Genomic DNA, 20,181 nt, shown 5'->3' with positions numbered 1-20,181 from the left:
TGCTGAGCACAAGCTCCCAGTGTGATGCCGTGGCCAAAAGAATTAATGCCATCCGGAGAGAGATAAATAGGGGAATCTTGAGCAGGAATAGAGAGGTATATTAGGCACTTATGTGACTGTTGCTGGAATACTGTGTCTAGTTCCAGTGCTCACAATTCAAGGAGGATGTTGATAAATTGGAGAGAAGTCAGAGAAAGATTAGAAAACCTGCCTTATAGTGACAGACTCACGGACCTCAATCTATTTAGCTTAGCAAAGAAAAGGTTAAGGGATGACTTGATCCCAACCTATAATATCTACACAGATTCATAGAAATGGAGCCTGGAAGGGACCTTGAGACATCATCAATCCAGCCCCTGCACTGTGGCAGGACCAGTAACCCTAGACCAACCCTGACAGGTGTTTGTCAAACACGTTTTTTAAAATTTTCAATGACGTGAATTGAACAACCTCTCTTGGAAGCCTATTTCATAGCTTAACTACCCTGAGAGTTAGAAAGTTTTTCCTAATGTCTAGCGTAAATCGTCCTTGCTGCAGACTAATGACCATTATTTCTTGTCCTATTTTCTGTGGAAATGGAAAACTGATCACCGTCCTTTTTAACAGCTCTAAGCATAGCTAAAGACTGTAATCACCTCCCTCCCCCATTCTTTTCTCAAGACGAAACATGCCCAGTTTTTGAAACCTTTCCTCCTAGGTCAGGTTTTCTAAACTTTTTATCAGTTTTGTTGCTGTCCTCTACTAGCCTCTCTCCAATTTGTCGATATCTTTCTTTAAGCGTGGCCTGCAGAACTGGACTTGGTGTTCCAGCTGAGGCCTCAACAGAGCCGAGTAGAGCACGACAATTCATTCTCATCTCTTACATACAAGACTCCTGTTAATACATCCCAGAATATTAGCCTTTTCTACAGATGCATCACATTATTGATTCATATTCAATTTGTGATTCACAAGAATCCCCAGAGCCTTTTCAGCAGTATGACCACCTAGCCAGTTATTCCCTGGTTTGTAGCTGTGCTTTTGATTTTTCCTTCCTAAATGAAGTACTTTGCACTTGTCTTTTTTGAAGTTCATCTTGTTGATTTCAGACCAATTCTCCAATATGTCAAGGTCATTTTGAATTCTAAACCTGTCCTTCAAAGAGTCTGAAACCCCTCCCAGTGTGGTATCATCTGCAAATTTCATAAGCGTACTCTCCACTCCATTATCCAAGTCGTTAATGAAAATATCGATAGTATAGGACACAGAGTTGACCCCTGCAAGACACTACATGGGGAACAAATATTTAATAATGGTTGGTCAATCTAGCAGAGCAAAGCACAACACAATCCAACTGCTGGAAGTTGAAGCTAGACAAATTCAGACTGGAACTAGGACACACATTTTTAATGGTGAGAGTAATTAACGATTGGAACAATTTACCAAGGGTTGTGATGCATTCTCCATCAGTGGCAATTTTAAAATCCAGTTTAGATGTTTTTCAAAAAAATCTGCTCTAGGAATTATTTTGGGAAAGTTCTCTGGCCTGTGTGTGACAGGAGATCAGACTGGGTGATCCCAGTGGTTCCTTCTGGCCTGGGAATCTATAATCTGTGAAACTCGGAGATCCCTCCAGGGAAAGGTGAGCTGCAGTGTAAAGCACTGTGTTCATGATGTTTGTTGTTTTCTATAAGATCTGAGTATTTCTTGTGTGATTATGTAAACAGCAACGGTGTTACAATCCTGTGCAAAGTGTCTGTGTGTTTCATGTGTTGCAGCTATCATGCGCCCATAAAGAGGTAAACCGTGGGCCCAGAATGCCCCCCAGCTGGAGTTCGGGGAAAGGGTGCATGTAAGCTATGGGCAAGCCTAAGGGGTCAGTACTGATTCCAGGGGCTGAGCAGTGTGGTAGCAGCTCTCCAGAGAGGGTGCTAGACAGGGGCTGTGCTCTCAGAATGTGACTAGAGGCCCCAAAGCAGTGGGAGTGCTTGGATGCTGTGCAATGTCCAGAGGATTAAAACACCTGGGACTGAGTGGTTGGATCCCCTCATGGCAAGTGTCCAAGAGGAGACACTAGATTAGAGCGGTGACACCCACCTTCCCCGCTCCTGGGTATGCCCAGCTCACTCCCTGTACCCTGGGCATGCCTGTTTCCCACCTCACCCTCATCTTCTTGTCCCTGAAGAGAAGCTTGTGGCCTGTCTCATTCAGCTCCAGCCAGTCAATCTTGCTATCATGGCTGATGGTGCCAATGTTGTAGCCACCAACAAGATCCACTGGGAAAGGGAAAGAAGAGAGGCTCAGTATGAGAATGTTCTGTCAAGCCAGGAGGTAAATGGCAGGGCAGAGTTGCAGAAGCCTTGCTGCAAAGAGGGCACTCAGTCTGTGGGCAGGAGATGGATGGAGAGGGATTATTTAGGGTGGTATAAGGGGGACACAACTCAGAGCAAGGGGATGACACTGAGAAAGGGACATGTAAGCTGCAAATCTGGATAAGTCCCCTGACAGCGAGCTGTGTCAAGCAGGGACTCATCTCCCAAGTATGGAAGCCCATCTGTCTCCTGCAACATGTAAACTAGTACCAGACAGAACACTAATAAATTCCCAGGCAAAGAGCATTGTTAAACAAAGTGAGAGGTTCCAAATTGCTCTCTGTGATCAGTGTGTGCTAGAAAATCTCTATCTCCTCCTCCCCGGAACACACCAACATTTCAGTAAAGTGGGAACTTACTTACCTTATAGGAACGGATGATCTTTGAGATGTGTTGTCTATACGTCTTCCACTAATGGGCATTAGGCACTCCCTAGCGCCACAGATAGGACATTTTCTTCTTACTAGCAGTCCCCCATTGGTCTGCACATACTCACACAATCCATCCCACCCAGGCATAAAGGGGTGGGGTGGACCAACTGCCACTAAGTTCATTCACCAGCCAAAATCTCGAAGGCCTTTCATATAGTGGGGAAGGAGGATGGGTCATGGAATACATACAGACAACACACATTGAAGAACATCAGTTACTATAAGTAAGTAACCTCTTTTTCTTAACTGAGGGGTTGTCTATATGTCTTCCTGTCATAAATGGATAGTTAAGAATTAATAGTACAGAAGTACTTCATGTCTCTTTTGCCTGTAAAGGGTTAACAAGATCAGTGAGCCTGGCTGTCACCTGACCAGAGGACCAATCAGGGGACAGGACACTTTCAAATCTTGAGGCAGGGAAGTTTGTGTGTGTGCTGTTAGAATTTGGTTGTTGTTCTCTCTGGGTTCTGAGAGTGACCAGACGTGCAACCAGGTTTCTCTCCAATCTCCCTGATACAGGTTCTTATAGATTCAAAATAGTAAGTACTAGGTGATAAGGCGAGTTAGGCTTATGTTTGTTTTCTTTATTTGCAAATGTGTATTTGGCTGGAAGGAGTTCAAATTTGTATTTTGCTGAAAGGATTTTAATTTGTACTTGTATACTTAGGCAGGGAGGGTATTCCCAGTGTCTATAGCTGACAGACCCTGTAACATATTCCATCTTAAATTTACAAAGATAATTTTTACTGTTTTTTCTTTCTTTAATTAAAAGCTTTTCTTGTTTAAGAACCTGATTGTTTTTTTATTCTGGTGAGACCCCAGGGGACGGGGTCTGGATTCGCCAGGGAATTGGTGGGGAGAAAGGAGGGAAGGGGGGGGAGAGAGGTTAATTTTCTCTCTGTGTTAGGATTACTTTCTCTCTCAGGGAGAGTCTGGGAGGGGGAGAGAGAAGGAGGGGGGGAAGGTGGATTTTCCTCTCTGTTTTAAGATTCAAGGAGTTTGAATCACAGTGATCTTCCAGGGTAACCCAGGGAGGGGAAGTCTGGGAGAGGCAACGGTGAGGGAAAGGGTTTACTTTCCTTGTGTTAAGATCCAGAGGGTCTGGGTCTTGGGGGTCCCCGGGCAAGGTTTTGGGGGGACCAGAGTGTAGCAGGCACTGGAATTCCTGGTTGGTGGCAGCGCTACAAGTACTAAGCTGGTAATTGAGCTTAGAGGAATTCATGCTGGTACCCCATCTTTTGGACGCTAAGGTTCAGAGTGGGGAATTGTACCATGACACTTCCACTCATGGAGACTGAAAAGCAATTGACAAATGGAGGTGGGTACACAATGTTACGTAAAGACAGATCTAAGGAACAAAGCTGTAACAAAGGTTACATTGTCTCTAGTTGCCCGTCCAGCTAGGTAACGTTTCATGAGAGTATGAATAGAAGCCCACGTGGCTACCTTAGGAACTCCTAAAACCAAGACATTACTAAAAGAAGCTATGGAATCATCTCCGGCCCTTGTAGAATGGGCCCTAATTACTAACGATAGCACAGTTTAATACATCTTGAAATCCAACTTGAAAGTGTTTGAGAGGAAATCGGTTTATCTTTAACTCCCTCAACATATGCCAAATAATATGGAAGAACTAAAAAAAAAAGTTCTGTTCAGATAAAAGGTGAAATAAAGCTCTAGCTACAGCTAAAGAATGCAGAGTCCTTTCCATTTTATCAGCATCAGGTTTTGGACAAAGTATTGGTAAATTAACTGCCTGGTTAACATGAAATTCGGACACAATCTTAGGCAGGAAACTTGGATGAGGGCTTAATGAAACTTTACCTCTATGAAATATCATATAGGGAGGACCTGACATCAAGGCATTAATTTCACTCATGCTATATGCAAACATACTGTTTCCATGGATGGAAGGTTTAACGGAGGGTTAGCTAAATGTCTTAAATCGAGTTTTCATTAAACTAGACAATAAAATATTCAGATCTCTAGGGATCCCTTCATAGGTGGAAATACTTTAACCAGACCTTAAAGGAATCTTTTAGAAATAGGATGAGAAAATAAATTAAAACCAATCATCTTCTTAGGATGATAGACAGATATTGAGCATAAGAATGGCCATATTGGGTCAGACTAATGCTCCAACTAGCCCAATATCCTGTCTTCGGACAGTGGCCAGTACCAGATGCTTCAGAGGGAATGAACAGAACAGGGCATTTTTGAGTGATTCATCCCCTGTGGGAGGTATTGCTAACACAGAGAAGGACCAGGATATCATACAAGAAGATCTGGATGACCTTGTAAACTGGAGTAATAGTAACAGGATGAAATTTAATAGTGAAAAGTGCAAAGTCATGCATTTAGGGATTAATAACATGAATTTTAGTTATAAATTGGGGATGCATTAGTTGGAAGTAACAGAGGAGGAGAAGGACCTCGGAGTATTGGTTGATCACAGGATGACTATGAGCCGTCAATGTGATATGGCCGTTAAAAAAGCTAATGCAGTTTTAGGATGCATCAGGCGAGGTATTTCCAGCAGAGATAAGCAGGTGTTAGTACCATTATCAAGGCACTGGTGAGACCTCATCTGGAATAGTGTGTGCAGTTCTGGTCTCCCATGTTTAAGGATGAATTCAAACTGGAACAAGTTCAGAGACAGGCTACTAGGATGATCCGAGGAATGGAAAACCTGTCTTATGAAAGGAGACTCAAAGAGCTTGGCTTGTTTAGCCTAACCAAAAGAAGGTTGAGGGGGGATATGATTGCTCTTTATAAATATATCAGAGGGATTAATATCCGGGAGGAAGAGGAAATATTTAAGCTTAGTACCAATGTGGACACAAGAACAAACAGATATAAACTGGACACTAGGAAGTTTAGACTTGAAATTAGATGAAGGTTTCTAACCATTAGAGGAGTGAAGTTCTGGAACAGTCTTCCAAGAGGAGTAGTGGGGGCAAAAGACATATCTGGCTTTAAGACTAAGCTTGATAAGTTTATGGAGGGGATGGTATGATGGGATAGCCTAATTTTGGCAATTAATTTAGCAACTGATCTTTGATTATCAGCAGGTAAGTATGTCCAGTGGTCTGTGATGGGATGTTTGATGGGTTGGGATCTGAGTTACTACAGAGAATTCTTTCCTGGGTGCTGGCTGGTGAGGGTTGCCCACATGCTCAGGGTTTAACTGATCACCATATTTGGGGTCGGGAAGGAATTTTCCTCCAGGGCAGATTGGCAGAGGCTCTGGAGGTTTTTCGCCTTCCTCTGCAGCATGGGGCATGGGTCACTTGCTGGAGGATTCTCTGCAGCTTGAGGTCTTCAAACCACAATTTGAGGACTTCAATAACTCAGACATAGGTTATGGGTTTGTTACAGGAGTGGATGGGTGAGATTCTGTGGCCTGCATTGTGCAGGAAGTTAGACTAAATGATCATAATGGTCCCTTCTGACCTTAAAGTCTATGAGTTTAGTTCCCGCTTCTGGCAGCTGGAGGTTTAGGGACATCCAAAACATGGGGTTGCATCCATGACCATCTTGGCTAAAGAGGAGCTCTGTGTATGCTCAAAAGCTTGTCTCTTTCACCAGCAGAAGTGGGTCCAACAAAAGATATAACCTCACCCACCTTGCCTATCATCTTGGTTAATAGCTACTGATGGACCTATTCTCTATGAACTTACCTAATTCTTTTTTGAACCCAGTTACACTTTTGGCTCTCACAACATCCCCTGGAAACAAGATCCACAATTTGACTGTGTGTTGTGTGAAGAAGAACTTCCTTTTGTTTATTTTAAACCTGCTGCCTATTAATTTCACTGGGTTGACCCCTGGTTCTTGTATAATACTTCCCTATTCACTTCCTCCACACCATTCATGATTTATAGACCTCTATCATATGCCTGCTCAGGCATTTCATTTCTAAGATGAACGGTTCCAGTCTTTTAAAAACTCTCATCATATATAAGCTGCTCCATAACCCTAATCACTGTTGTTGCCGTTCTCTGCACCTTTTCCAATTCTAACATATCTTTTTTGGAGTGGGGTGACCAGAACTGCACACGGTATTCAAAGTGTAGTATAGAATGGATTTATATAATGGTATTATGATATTTTCTGTGTCTTATTGATCCCTTTCCTAACAATTCCTGTTATTTTATTTGACTGCCACGGCACAGTGAGCAGATGTTTTGAGAGAACTATCCACTGATGACTATAAAATCAATTTCCTGAGTGGTAACAGCTAATTTAGACCCCAATTTTTTGTATGTATAGTTGGGATTATTTTCTCCAGGGTGCACTACTTTGGATTTATCAACACTGAATTTCAGCTGCCACTTTCTTGCCCAGTCTCTCAGTTTGGTGAGATCCCTTTGTAACTCTTCACAGTCTGCTTTGTTTACTATCCTGAGTAATTTTGTATCTAAAAATTTTGCTACCTCACCGTTCACCCCTTTTCCAGATCATTTATGAATGTGTTCAACAGCACTAGTTTCAGTACAGATCCTTGGGGGACTCTGCTATTTATCTCTCTTCACAGTGAAAACTGACCATTTAGTCCTACTTTTTTTTTTTCCTATCTTTTAACCAGTTATAGGTCCATGAAAAGACCTTTCAGCTTATCCCACAGCAGCTTACTTTGCTTAGGAGCCATTGGTGAGAGACCTAGCCAAACGCTTTCTGGTTTGTGAAGTATAAATTCTCAGTGTCTTTAAGGTAGCTCTTGAAACCTTCACAGTGTGGAAGGAGTCATCAGTCTTGAAACTGAATAAACCTGTTCCCTCAAAATGTATCCTGAACTTCACACGGGAAACCAGAGGACTGAACCATGAAGCTCTTCTCATGACTAATGCTGTAGCACCTGAACAGACGCCCGTGTTAGCTGCATCTCCAGCTGTCTGTAAAGCTGTTCTGCAAAGTCTTTCATTAATAACATTCCACATTTCATATTGAGATTTCTGAAGCTACTTGATTTAAAGATTTAAACATTTGATTGACAACAGATATAATCATATCTAGATAGGAGAGCCCTATAGTTAGAAATCCTCATTGGGAGCACTGATTTCTGTGCCATGAGCTTGTCCAAAATAGTTTGCTGTAAGATTGCTGCTGTGTGCGCTCCCGAGCAGCAGTGAATTGTGTGCCAGACGGGTATAAAACATCGCTAAGTCTTTAGTGGGAACTTGGTATTCCCTATCAGCTCTCCCAATCATCACTGGCATCAACATGAGGTTTGAGCTGGTTGCAGTAACCCCTCATTTATGGACACGGCTATTCTGTCACATGCAGCAGCGTGGAAAATAACTAAAATCTTATTCACCCACGAAAGCTTATGCGCCAATACTTCTGTTAGTCTATAAGGTGCAACAGGACTCTGTCACTTTTTTAAAATCTTATGAGAGTTCTTATCTGTCAGATCAGAATTGAAAACCTGCTACCGCTATGACCACAAGTGGTACAATCTGTACTGGTCAACGCTGAGTGCTGGGCAGCAGTTAATTGACCCAGAAAGCTCAGGAAGTGCCAACAGCTGTTGCCAGACAAGCGCCTGAGGAGAGTAGCAGAATCCCTGATGGAGGAAATGCCATCAAAAGGCAGATGAGCAAATTCACTGTGTTTCAGCTGAGGCTACTAACCAATCTAGAAATGGAGCACAAAAAGGCAGGCAAATGGAAGATCTCCTCTGCACTGGCAAATCCTGCAGCACAGCTGGTTCCAAATGTATTGACTCCCATCCTTCCTTTAGTCCAAACCAGTGAAATTGAGAGGAGGACGCTGACATATGGGCAAAGCAGCGCCTTCATATCAACTGTTCAGGCTATTGCAGCAACATCACATGGAGAGGACACTCCATCCATGCTTGCAGCATGGACAAAACACAGAAGATGGCAGTTATGGGTTATAAGCTCTCACTTGATTGGTGGGAGGAATCACTGCGTTCCACTGGTCAGCCATCGCCCGCCACACAGCCAGGCAGCCCCCAGACAGTTAGCGCTGACCCACCACGATCTGTCCACCTCCTGGGGTGCGTGGGGCTAGACCAAAAGTTGAAAGGCAGATGGAAATCTTGCACCTGGCAAAAATAAGGAACCAAGAACTTTCTGCCTTCGAAGCTGGAATGTTGGGACCATATGTCCGGTATTAACCAATGATGACAACCTACAACACACAAGCAGCACACAGCAGTCAGCTTTGATAGACTGTGAGCTGTATAAAGTCAACGCTGACATTGCAGCACTCATGGAAATGAAACTTGCAGATGCTGGTTCTGTCCAAGAGGCCAATTACACCTTTTTTGGCAAGGTAAAAGCAGTGAAGAAAATTGTCTGCGTGGTGTCAGTTTTGCTATGAGAAACAAGTGGGTAAAGCTCCTAGAAACACCCACTGAGAAGTCAGGGCACATCATCTCACTTAAACTTCAGACAACCACAGGCTCTGTGAACATCATTAGTGCTTATGCACCAACACTCAGATCTAGTCCTGAGGAGGATACATTTAATGAGTTATCAAAAGAATACCATCAACTGAGCAACTTTTCCTCCTCGGCGACTTCAATGCGAGAGTTGCACAGACAACAACTCATGGCCAGGTTGCCACTCACGCCCCTTTCTCTCTTTCTCCTGGAGATCCTGGATGTCAGTCTGTGTGGCTTCCTGGACAAACGTTCTGGCCTGTTGCCATTCTGTCCACTAAGTCCTGGCATGCCCTGGCATTGCCATCATTGCCATCCCGCCCAGAGGTAAAGCAGAGGGGACATTGGTAGGCACTGTGCCCCTGATTCCACTGATGAGCAACTTGGAAGCCACATCAAGCAGAACTTGTGTTCCCAGAAACACAGAGATGGAAGCCAAGGGATCCCTGCAGGAACTTTTGCCTTGTTAAGCCAAGAAGTAGACCCAAATCTATTGTCAGTTCTGCTCTCTAAAGAGACTAGTGACACAGGGGCCAAATCCCCCAGGTGCACGACAGCCACATGGAGGAAAACCAAGGAAACCTTGAGATGTAAAGAGCTCAATCTGTTTAGTTTAGCAAAAAGAAGACTGAAAGGTGACTTGAATTAGTGTCTAAGGACCTTCCTGGGGAGAAAATACTGATACTGACGGGCTCTTTAGTCCAGTGGAGAAAGGCAGAACACGAACCAATGGCTGGAAACTGAAGTCAGACAAATGTAAATTAGAAATAAGGCACAATATTTTATCATTGTGGTTGATTAATCACTGGAGCAAACTACCAAGGGATGTGGTGGATTATTCATCTCTTGAAATTTTCGAATCCAGACTGGCTGCCTTTCTGGAAGATGCTTTAGCCAAACACAAAAGTTACTAGGCTCAATACAGGGGTAAATGGGTGAAAAATCAGCCACCTGTGATATACAGAAGATCAGACTAGATGATCAAATGGTTCCCTCTGGCCTTTAAAAATCTATTAAAACTGCTCCTCATGAAAGTTTCATCCCAGCCCCAACTGTTAGAGACCCCCTGAAGCAGAGGGTTTTACCGCCCTGCCAACATTAATGTTACCTGCTTTATCTCTGGATATTCTTGTTATCCAGATAAAATCCATATGCGGAGTGCATTTACATGAGGATAACCCCTTTCTGTCTGGGGGCTTTAGCCTCAGGGTTTGGCACCGAGGGAGGCTTAGGGGTCATACTACTCACGCCTGGGGAAAGCTTTTTGGGAGGTGGTCCCCCCAGAGCCTCTTGCAGGAGCCACTCCTGGAGCTGAGTCCTTCAGTCCTTCTTATCTTTAGAGAAAGCCTTACAGGCATCGTATCACTCCGCCAAAACCCCTCCTTGAGGCAGGAAGGCACTTTAAATTCCCACCAAAGACAGATAATTGTGGAGAAGAGGAACACCTCTTCAGCTGCAATCTCTGGGGCAGATCCACCATCCTGGGCCAGGCCCAAAAAATCCAGACGCAGCAAAACCTCAATATACCCAGCCAAACCCTCCCAAACCATGAACTGACATGAGTCTAAAATGTTTTCAATTAATTATGCTACCTAAGAATGATTTCGAGCATACTCGATGGTACTGCAGCTGGCAGAGAGGAGCTGAGAACAGGGATTTACACCCTTGGTCTATGTAGTCCAGGGTGCAGAGGAATTGTGCATCCCTGCCACCTACCACTAAGGAACGATCTGTAATTGACCACATGGCCAGCAGGGGGCTGGGGAGCAATGCCAGGAAGGAGAGAACCTTATTGTTCATGATGGTGAGAGACAGCAATTCTCTCTTCTGTTCTTATTCACTATTTAAGGCTGCCAGAGACCATTATGAACATCGAGTCTGAGCTGCACAGCACAGGCCAGATAACCTCACCCAGCGATTCCTGCACTGAATGTATAACTGCTGGATGAGCTGCAGCAGATTTTTTTGAAAGATGCCCAGTCCCAATTTAAAGACTCCAAGTGCTGGGGAATCTGCCACACTGCCTGGTAAGTTGTGCCAATGGTTAATTGCCCTCACTTTATAAATGTGCACCTTGCTTCCGATCTTCGTCTAGTTTCAACCAGGGCCGGCTCCAGGCACCAACGTTCCAAGCATGTGCTTGGGATGGCCCTTTTCAAGGGGCGGCACTCTTTTTTTTTTCTTTGGCGGCAGCACTCCATTCCCCCTCCTCCCCCCCCTTTTTTTTTGTTGCTTGGGACAGCAAAAAACCTGGAGCCGGGCCTGGTTTCAACTTTCAAGCACTGGATCTCCTCCTGCATTTGTTTGCTACACTAAAGAGTCTCTGCTATGAGAAATCTCTTCCCCAGGTGAGTTCTTGTAGACCATGATCAAGTAATTTCTTAACCTTCTCTTTATTAAACTAAATAAACCACTTCTTTAGCCTCACCGCACGGCAGGCATTCCAGACTGCCAATCATTCTTGCCCTACTCCATTGTTCTCTGCACACTGTTCAACCTCAGCATCCAGAACTCAAGTCCTGCAATGCCAGATGAGACGGGGTCTCACTGCACCATGATATCGCATACCTAAGGCATCGGGGCAGAACGCGCTGATACTTCCCAACTCTGGGAGCTTCACCTGGCAGCACTAATGCCCGTCTCATCAGCTCGAGGGGTCTGTGCATTGACAGTGCCTGCAGCAATACAGTTATGATGACTGATGGCCGCACACAGAGACAGGAGACATGGCGCTGCCCCAGAGACCCACCATCCTCACAGACATGTAGCACATCCGTGAGAAGGGCAGCCTCCCAGCTAGACATGGGTGCAACTTGACTCTAATGATTCGCCTCTTGGAAGAAATGTGAATGTAGACAGGGGCAGGGAGGACGAGGGTCACCATTCACCTGCTGCTATAGTTTTGATGTCGATGAGATATGCCAGTCTCTTGTTCTCCTCCATCCCTCTTTGCCTCCTCTCATTGATGCGAACACTGTAATGGAGAAGAGTGCAGAATGACTGACAATGCTGTGCACTTGCCAAACCACCTGGGGCATCTCCCACCCTCCCCCAGAACCACCCCTTGTGTCCCCCTCCACCCACGGAACCACACCTCCTGACCTGTGGCTCTCCATCCCCACAACCACCCCAGCCTATCCATCAGGTCGCATGGGGGTACTGTATAGCCCTCAGTCCCTGCAGATTGGTGGTTCTCTACCTAGAAGGGACAGTTACTCAGGTCCCTGAAATTCTGCCTCTGAAACACCTTGTATCATGGATCCGTGGGATAAGACCTATGCCCCAGCTTGAACAGTCTTTTGGAGGAACCCCATCAGTGTGCCAGACTCCCCATGGGTCTCACTCTTCCTTCAGGCTAGGCTACACAACCTCACTGCCTCTGAGATTGAGCCCCGGGACTGCAGAATTCCTGCTTCGCACTGGGAGCTCTGCTCAGCAATCCAGCTGAGATAGAGACATGTTCGCTGTTCAGGGACTAATGCTCCCTAGCCAGTATCTGTGGTGACACTAAACCGGCCTTTCAAAAACGAGGAGGACTTATTAGGCAACTGGAACACAGCACTGGAAGGCCTGAGGTTAGCATTCAGAAATAAAGGTTAAAGATCGTCCATTCTGGTCAAGCCAGAGCAGCCCACCAGCCCAGTTGTAGTGGATTCCATCTCAGGCTTGGTCCCTTTCTCACTTCTTAGTCACTCCCAGAGGAGAGCAGCCAGCCTCCTCCAGAATCCCACTCTTTATCCCTTGCTGGTCATGTCTCAAAAACTTCCTTGCTCTGTGTCATTGTTTGCTAGCTGTCAATGTTCTGGTCATTGGAGCTTTCTATTGTCTCTTTTGGATTCTCCACGCAGCAGGGTCCAGCCAGTTCCACAGCCACCTCAGTCACTGGATCCCAGACAAGGTAATAGCCTCACCTCATGTCCTGTGCTGCCTCCAAGAGGACATGTAACCCTTTTTGCTCCCCAGGATAATAATGCAAAAGACAGAGGGGAAACTGAGGCACGCACAGAATTCATAAAACTGTCACAGATAATTCCCATTTCATCACATTGTGAGTGCAAGATTTTCAGTCCTTACAGTTCAGGCTCAGCAACCCGTGAAGGCAGTGGAAGCGAATGGAGCAAGAGCCAGGAGCCTCACAACACCACTCACTTGGGAGTGTCTGCACGTTAGAGACAGCTTCTGGGAGGTGCAGGGGCCAGACTCCCAGGCTGGTACGCCACAAATTATCCCAAATAGGCTCCAAGCACAAAAATTAGAGCAAATTAATAGATTCCTAGATTCCAAGGCCAACAGGAGCCATTTTGACCACCTAATCTGACCCTCTGTATAACACAGGCCAGAGAACTGCCCCAAAATAATTCCTAGAGCAGATCTTTTAGAAACACATCCAATCTTGACTCAAAAATTGTCAATAATGGAGAATCACGACCCCTGGTAAATTGTTCCAGTGGTTAATTACTGTTAAATGTACACTCAGGATTGGAAGTTGTTCCAAACGATCTGCTCTAGGAATAGTTTTGGGGAACTTCTCTGGCCTGCGTTACACAGGAGGTCAGACCAGATGATCCCAATGGTCTCTTCTAGTCTTAGAATCTATAAATCAATGAACAATACTACTATTTCCCTCTAGTAATGGACCAATACCATCGTTAGCATTCCTTTTGTTTTTTAATAAACTTAAAAACTCCTTATTGTCCTTAACTCTGCTGGTCATAGATTTCTTCTTGTGTCCCTTTCTTCCTTTATCAACTTCCTAAATTCCTAGCATCTGATTTATACTCTCAGGACCCATAACAGGGGCTATCTGAGTCTGACCTAGTGGTTGGAGCCATGGGTAGCATTGGGGTCATGGTCACGCCAAGAGTTCAGTCACAGTCAGAAGTCATGCCAAGGGTCAAGCCAGAGTTGGAGTCAGAAGTCACACGAAGGATCAAAGCCAAAGTCAACAACTGGGGTCAGAGCAAGGAAGCAGGAATCACGCTGGGTAACAGCAACCAGGCAAGGAAGCAGGGACCTGGTCTCAGAGTTCTGAGTAACAAGAGTTTGCCTGGTACTGAAGTTAGGCTTGCCAGCCTGTAATTGCAGGATCACTGTGGGTACTTTTTTAAAAAATTGGCATCACATTAGCTATCCACCAGCCATCTGGTACAGAGGCTGATTTAAGCAATATGTTAGATACCATAGTTGGTAATTCTGCAATTTCACATCTGAACTCTCAGGTGAACATCGTTTGCGACTGGTGACTTATTGCTACTTAATGTATCAATTTGTTCCCAAACCTCTTTAGGAAGCATTCAAGACCATTCCAAGTTCTCAGTGACTCAGAAACAGTTAATGCCATTTTTGCATAGTGTGCCATGTTCCCTTCCCCTTTGCCCACGCAATCCTTCCTAAACAGGTTATAGCCGTTGATTTTAATATTCCAGTCATGGGAATCACCCCTTCAAGTTTCAATAATACCAATTCCATTAAATTTATGCTCATAAATGAGTTATTCCAATTTCCTGATTGTTTGCTTCCTCAGGGGCCCTTGGCTCAGCTATGCAGCCCATACACAGAGTGCAAAAGAACAGTGAAACAGACAACCCCCAGAAAGACCAAATGCACCACTCACCAAGTCCTGCTACCTCCAAGCACAGAGGCTGCAGCAATGCCCTTCAATTCTCCTGTTAGCTGCCTCTGTTCACTCAAAGGGTGCAACTGAAGCCTCCTTAGGGATGGACGGCACCAATTCAGAGCTAAGGAATCTGTCAGAGGATGCTCAGGGATGCCGAATTACAGATGCACTGCAAATAGCCTTTAGTCCCCCAAGGAACATCCATGATTGATAAGTGTACTAAAATGGCCAAAACCCTTACAAGCACCTCCTGACTCACAGACTCAGGACCCTGCAAAGTGTTTGCTGAAGTCTAGTCCAGAAAGTCAGCATCCTGCCTCTGACAGCGTGGCCAGCACTTTGGGCTAGGCTGCACTGCCACAACAGTCCAGAGGGGAGCGTACGCATAAGGATTCGGCCTGACTAAGCCACTTTTAGTGCTCAGTTGACTCGGATACCACAGGTGGAGAAGCAAGGATGAGGCATTAGCCATTTTTTGACTTGTTGAGGCAGCTGGTAAGGGTGGGTGACCGGAAGCTACCTCAAGGTTGGGCTGGCAAACACAGAGATGGGAGAGTGAACATCTCAGCTCCTCACAGGGAAATGAGCAAACATTAAGAACAAAAGACTGGCCATGCTGGGTCAGATCAAAGGTCCATCTAGCCCAGTGTCCTGTCTTCTGACAGCGGCCAATGCCAGGTGCCCCAGAGGGAATGAACAGAACAGGTAATCATCAAGTGATCAATCCCGTTGCCCATTCCTAGGCTATGGCAAATAGAGGCTAGGGACACCATCCCTGCCCATCCTGGCTAATAGCCATTGATGGACCTGTCCTCCATGAACTTATCTAGTTCTTTTTTGAACCCTGTTATAGTCTTGGCCTTCACAACATCCTCTGGAAAAGAGCTTCACGGATTGACTGTGCATTGTGTGAAGAAATACGTCCTTTTATTTGTTTTAAACCTGCTGCCTATTAATTTTGTTTGGTGACCCCTAGTTCTTGGGTTATGAGAAGGAGTAAATAACACTTCCTTATTTATTTTTGTCACACCAGTCATGTTTTTTAGATCTCTATCATACCCCCGCCTTAGTCATCTCTTTTCCAAGCTGAAAAGTCACCATCTCATTAATCCCTCCTCATATGAAACTGTTTCATACCCCTGATCATTTCTGTTGCCGTTTTCTGAACATTTTCTAATTCAAATATATCTTTTTTGAGATAGGGCAACCACATCTGCACACAATATTCAAGATGTGGGTGTCCCATGGATTTATATAGAGGCAATATGATATTTTCTGTCTTATTATCGATCCCTTTCTTAATGATGCCCAACATTTTGTTCGCTTTTTTGACTGCTGCTGCACATTGAGCAGATGTTTTCAGAGAACTGTCCACAATGACTCTAAGCCCTGGTCTACACTACGAGTTTAGGTCGAATTTAGCAGTGTTAGATCGATTTAACCTGCACCCATCCACATGATGAAGCCATTTTTGTTGACTTAAAGGGCTCTTAAAATCGATTTCTGTACCCCTCCCCGACGAGGGGATTAGCGCTGAAATCGACCCTTCTGGGTCGAATTTGGGGTAGTGTGGGCGCAATTCAACGGTATTGGCCTCCAGGAGCTATCCCAGAATGCTCCATTGTGACCGCTTTGGACAGCACTCTCAACGCAGATGCACTGGCCAGGTAGACAGGAAAATTCCCGCAAACTTTTGAATTTCATTTTCCTGTTTGGCCAGTGTGGCGAGCTGATCAGCACAGGTAGCCAGGCACAGCGCATCAGCACAGGTGACCGTGGAGTCCCAGAATCACAAGAGCTCCAGCATGGATCAAATGGGAGACGAATCTGTGCTATCCAAACTCCATTCCAAAAGACAAAATGCCAGAATATCTGAAAAAATCTCCAAGGGCATGAAGGACAGAGGTATAACAGGGACCCGCGGCAGTGCTGCGTGAAACTTAAGGAGCTCAGGCAAGCCTACCAAAGAACCAGAGAGGCAAACAGCCGCTCCAGGTCAGAGCCCCAGACATGCCGCTTCTATGATGAGCTGCATGCCATTCTAGGGCGTGCCCCTACAACTACCCCACCCCCATGCTTCCCTCCTCGGCTACTTTGGCAGTTATCCCCCTATTTGTGTCGAATTAATAAAGAATGCATTAATTTGAAACAATAATGACTATTGCCTCTGCAAGTGAAGATTAAAGGGGGGAGGGGAGGGCAGTTGGTTTACAGGGAAGTAGAGTGAACCAAGGGGGCAGGTTTTCATCAAAAAGAAACAAACAGAACTTTCACACCGTAGCCTGGCCGGTCACGAAACTGGTTTTCAAAGCTTCTCTGATGCACAGCGTGCCCTGCTGTGCTCTTCTAACCATCCTGGTGTCTGGCTGCGCGTAATCAGCAGCCAGGCAATTTGCCTCAACCTCCCACCCCACCATAAAGGTCTCCCCCTTACTCTCACAGATATTGTGGCGCACACAGCAAGCAGCAATAACGATGGGAATATTGGTTTCACTGAGGTCTAACCGAGTCAGTAAACTGCACCAATGAGCTTTTAAACATCCAAATTTAAATTCTACCACCATTCTGCACTTGCTTAGCCTATAGTTGAACTGCTCCTTACTACTGTCCAGGCTTCATGACCCATGGGAGCAAGGGGTAGGCTGGGGTAGGTGCGACCGCGCTGTGCTGCCAACTGGAAGAGCAGCCTGAGGCAGAAGCCTCCAGCTGGCATGATATTCCAGCCAGGACTGAATCTCCATTAGACGAAACTTAAAGAGAATGATCTGGAGTCATTCCCATTTTTGTCCAAGCCCGAGGCCGGCCAGGAGCACCCATGTCTGCCCGGGCGCCCCCAACCAACCGAGCTGAGGCTGGCCAGGAGCACCCATGTCTGCCCTGGCGCCCCCAACCAACCTAACCGAGGTCGGCCAGGAGCACCCATGGGGCGACGACGACTGTTAGCAGTCATATTGCACCGTCTGCCATCTGCAAGGCAAGGGGATGCTGCTGTGTAGCACTGCAGTACCACATTTGCCAGCAGCACTAAGGAGACATACGGTGACAGTGAGCTGAGCGGGCTCCATGCTTGCCATGGTATGTTGTTTGCACGGGTAACCCAGGAAAAAAGGCGAGAAACAATTTTTTGCCATTGCTTTCACGGAGGGAGGGAGAGGGGCCTGACAACATGTACCCAGAACCACCCGCGACAATGTTTTCGCCCCAACAGGCACTGGGAGCTCAACTCAGAATTCCAATGGACGGCGGAGACTGCGGGAACTGTGGAATAGCTACCACAGTGCAACACTCCAAAAGTCGATGCTAGCCTCGGTACTGTGGACACACACCGACAACTTAATGCATTTAGTGGGGACACACACAATTGACTGTATCAAATCGATTTCTAAAAAATCAACTTCTATTAAATCGACCTAATTTTGTAGCATAAACATACCCTAAGATCTCTCTCTTGAGTGGCGACAGCTAATTTAGACCCCATCATTTTATATGTATAGTTGGGATTATGTTTTCCAATGTACATTATTTTGCATTTAGCAATATTGAATTTCACCTGCAATTTTGTTGCCCAGTCACCCAGTTTTGTGAACGCCTTTGTAGCTCTTCGCAGTCTGCTTTGGACTTAATTATCTTAAGTAATTGGTATCATCTGCAAATTTTTCCACTTCACTATTTACCCCTTTTTTCAGATCATTTATGAATATGTTAAATAGTACTGATCCCAATACATATCCCTGGGAGACACCACTATTTACCTCTCTCCATTCTAAAAATTGACCATTTATTCCTACCCTTTGTTTCCTATCTTTTAACTAGTTACCAATCCATGAGAGAACCTTCCCTTTTATCCCATGACAGCTTACTCTGCTTAAAAGCCTTTGGTGAGGGACTTTGTCAAAGGCTTTCTGAAAATATAAGAACACTATATTCACTGGATCCCCCGGTCCACATGCTTGTTGACCCCCTCAAGGAATTCTAGTAGATTGGTGAGGCATGATTTCCCTTTACAAAACCATGTTGATTCTTTCTCAACAAATTATGTTCATCTATGCGTCATCTCGATAATTCTGCTCTTTACTATAGTCTCAACCAGTTTGCCTGGTACTGAAGTCAGGCTTACTGGCCTATAATTGCCAGGATCACCTCTGGAGCCCTTTTTAAAAATAAGCATCACATTAGCTATCCTCCTGTCATTTGGTACAGAAGCTGATTTAAATGATAGGCTACAAACTACAGTTAGGAGTTCTGCAATTTCACATTTGAGTCCCTTCAGAACTCTTGGGTGATACCATCTGGTCCTGGTGACTTATTACTGTTTAAGTTATCAATTTGTTCCAAAATCTCCTCTACTGACACCTCAATCTGGGACAGTTCGTCAGATTTGTCACCTAAGAAGAATGGCTCAGGTTTGGGAATCTCCCTCACATCTTCAACCATGAAAACTGATGCAAAGAATTAATTTAGTTTCTCTACAATGGCCTTTCGATACTCAACAAGAGGCCAGTTGCGAAGGGGAGAGAAGTGAAGAACAGATTTTTTTTAGGGCTAGAGCAAGACTCAGTGGCATTGAGACCTTCCATTTAGCACTAGTCAGACCAGCTGGCCTCCAGGTGTGGGTTAGGGGTCCCTCTTCAGAAAGAGGAACATCAGAGTCATGCACAAAAGTGCACGTGACAAATGTACTTCTGTCCTCCTCTAACAACTGTGCACCTACTAGCCATAACGGTGTCCACAGGCAGCAGATTTAATGAGGGTGTCTACACTATGGAGACTATAGCAGCCTAGCCCTGCAGTGTAGACATAGCCTACACCAACAGAAGGGGTTTCTCCATAGATGTAGAAATACCACCCCCCCAAATGATGGCAGGCACGTGGACAGAAACATTCTTCTGCTGACGCACATGCACTTACGCTGAGACTTACGTTGGCAAAGCTATGTCAGTTAGAGGTGTAAGATTTTTCACATCTGACCAATGTAGCCACCTCAGCCTCACTTTTAAGTGCAGGCTAAGTCTCAGAGACCATCCAGGAATAACCTGGGTCTCATTGTGTCTCAGGGCTAGGACCCATGCAATGGGGACAATCTGGGATGTGATGGCCCCCGACCAGTCCCATGCCGTCTCAAGGCAGTGCCTGTGGTGGGGGATAAGGAGGGGTGCGACACTTACCTGATGAGATGAGGGTTCATAAACTCTGTGCGGACAGATCCCAGAATTTCATTGCTTCCATATTCCACTAAAGTCAGCTCTCCAGCATTGAAGATCATGCAGACCTATAGGGAGACATAAGACAGGACTCCTACAGCAGGCAGTGTGAGAGAAAGATCTCAGTGGAGGGGCACAGGTACTAGCTGTGTTGGTGGAAGGGATGCCCTGC

At 45.4% G+C, this 20,181-nt stretch overlaps 1 protein-coding gene across 1 annotated transcript in view; it reads right to left on the bottom strand.

The window, feature by feature from the left end:
• IFT172 (intraflagellar transport 172) overlaps nt 1-20,181 on the bottom strand; it is a 129,116-nt gene that overhangs the window by 75,577 nt on the left and 33,358 nt on the right. The window contains exons 13-15 of the mRNA XM_030554343.1: nt 19,974-20,077; nt 12,080-12,165; nt 2,143-2,255 (exon numbers count right to left, since the gene is read on the bottom strand). Coding sequence (XP_030410203.1) covers nt 2,143-2,255; nt 12,080-12,165; nt 19,974-20,077 — 303 coding nt within the window. The remainder of the gene's footprint in view (nt 1-2,142; nt 2,256-12,079; nt 12,166-19,973; nt 20,078-20,181) is intronic.

This window comes from Gopherus evgoodei, chromosome 3 (assembly GCF_007399415.2).
Source record: "Gopherus evgoodei ecotype Sinaloan lineage chromosome 3, rGopEvg1_v1.p, whole genome shotgun sequence".
Classification (NCBI taxonomy): Eukaryota; Metazoa; Chordata; order Testudines; family Testudinidae; genus Gopherus; species Gopherus evgoodei.
Note: the sequence above shows the minus strand (reverse complement) of the source record. Positions and strands in the feature narration are given on the sequence as shown.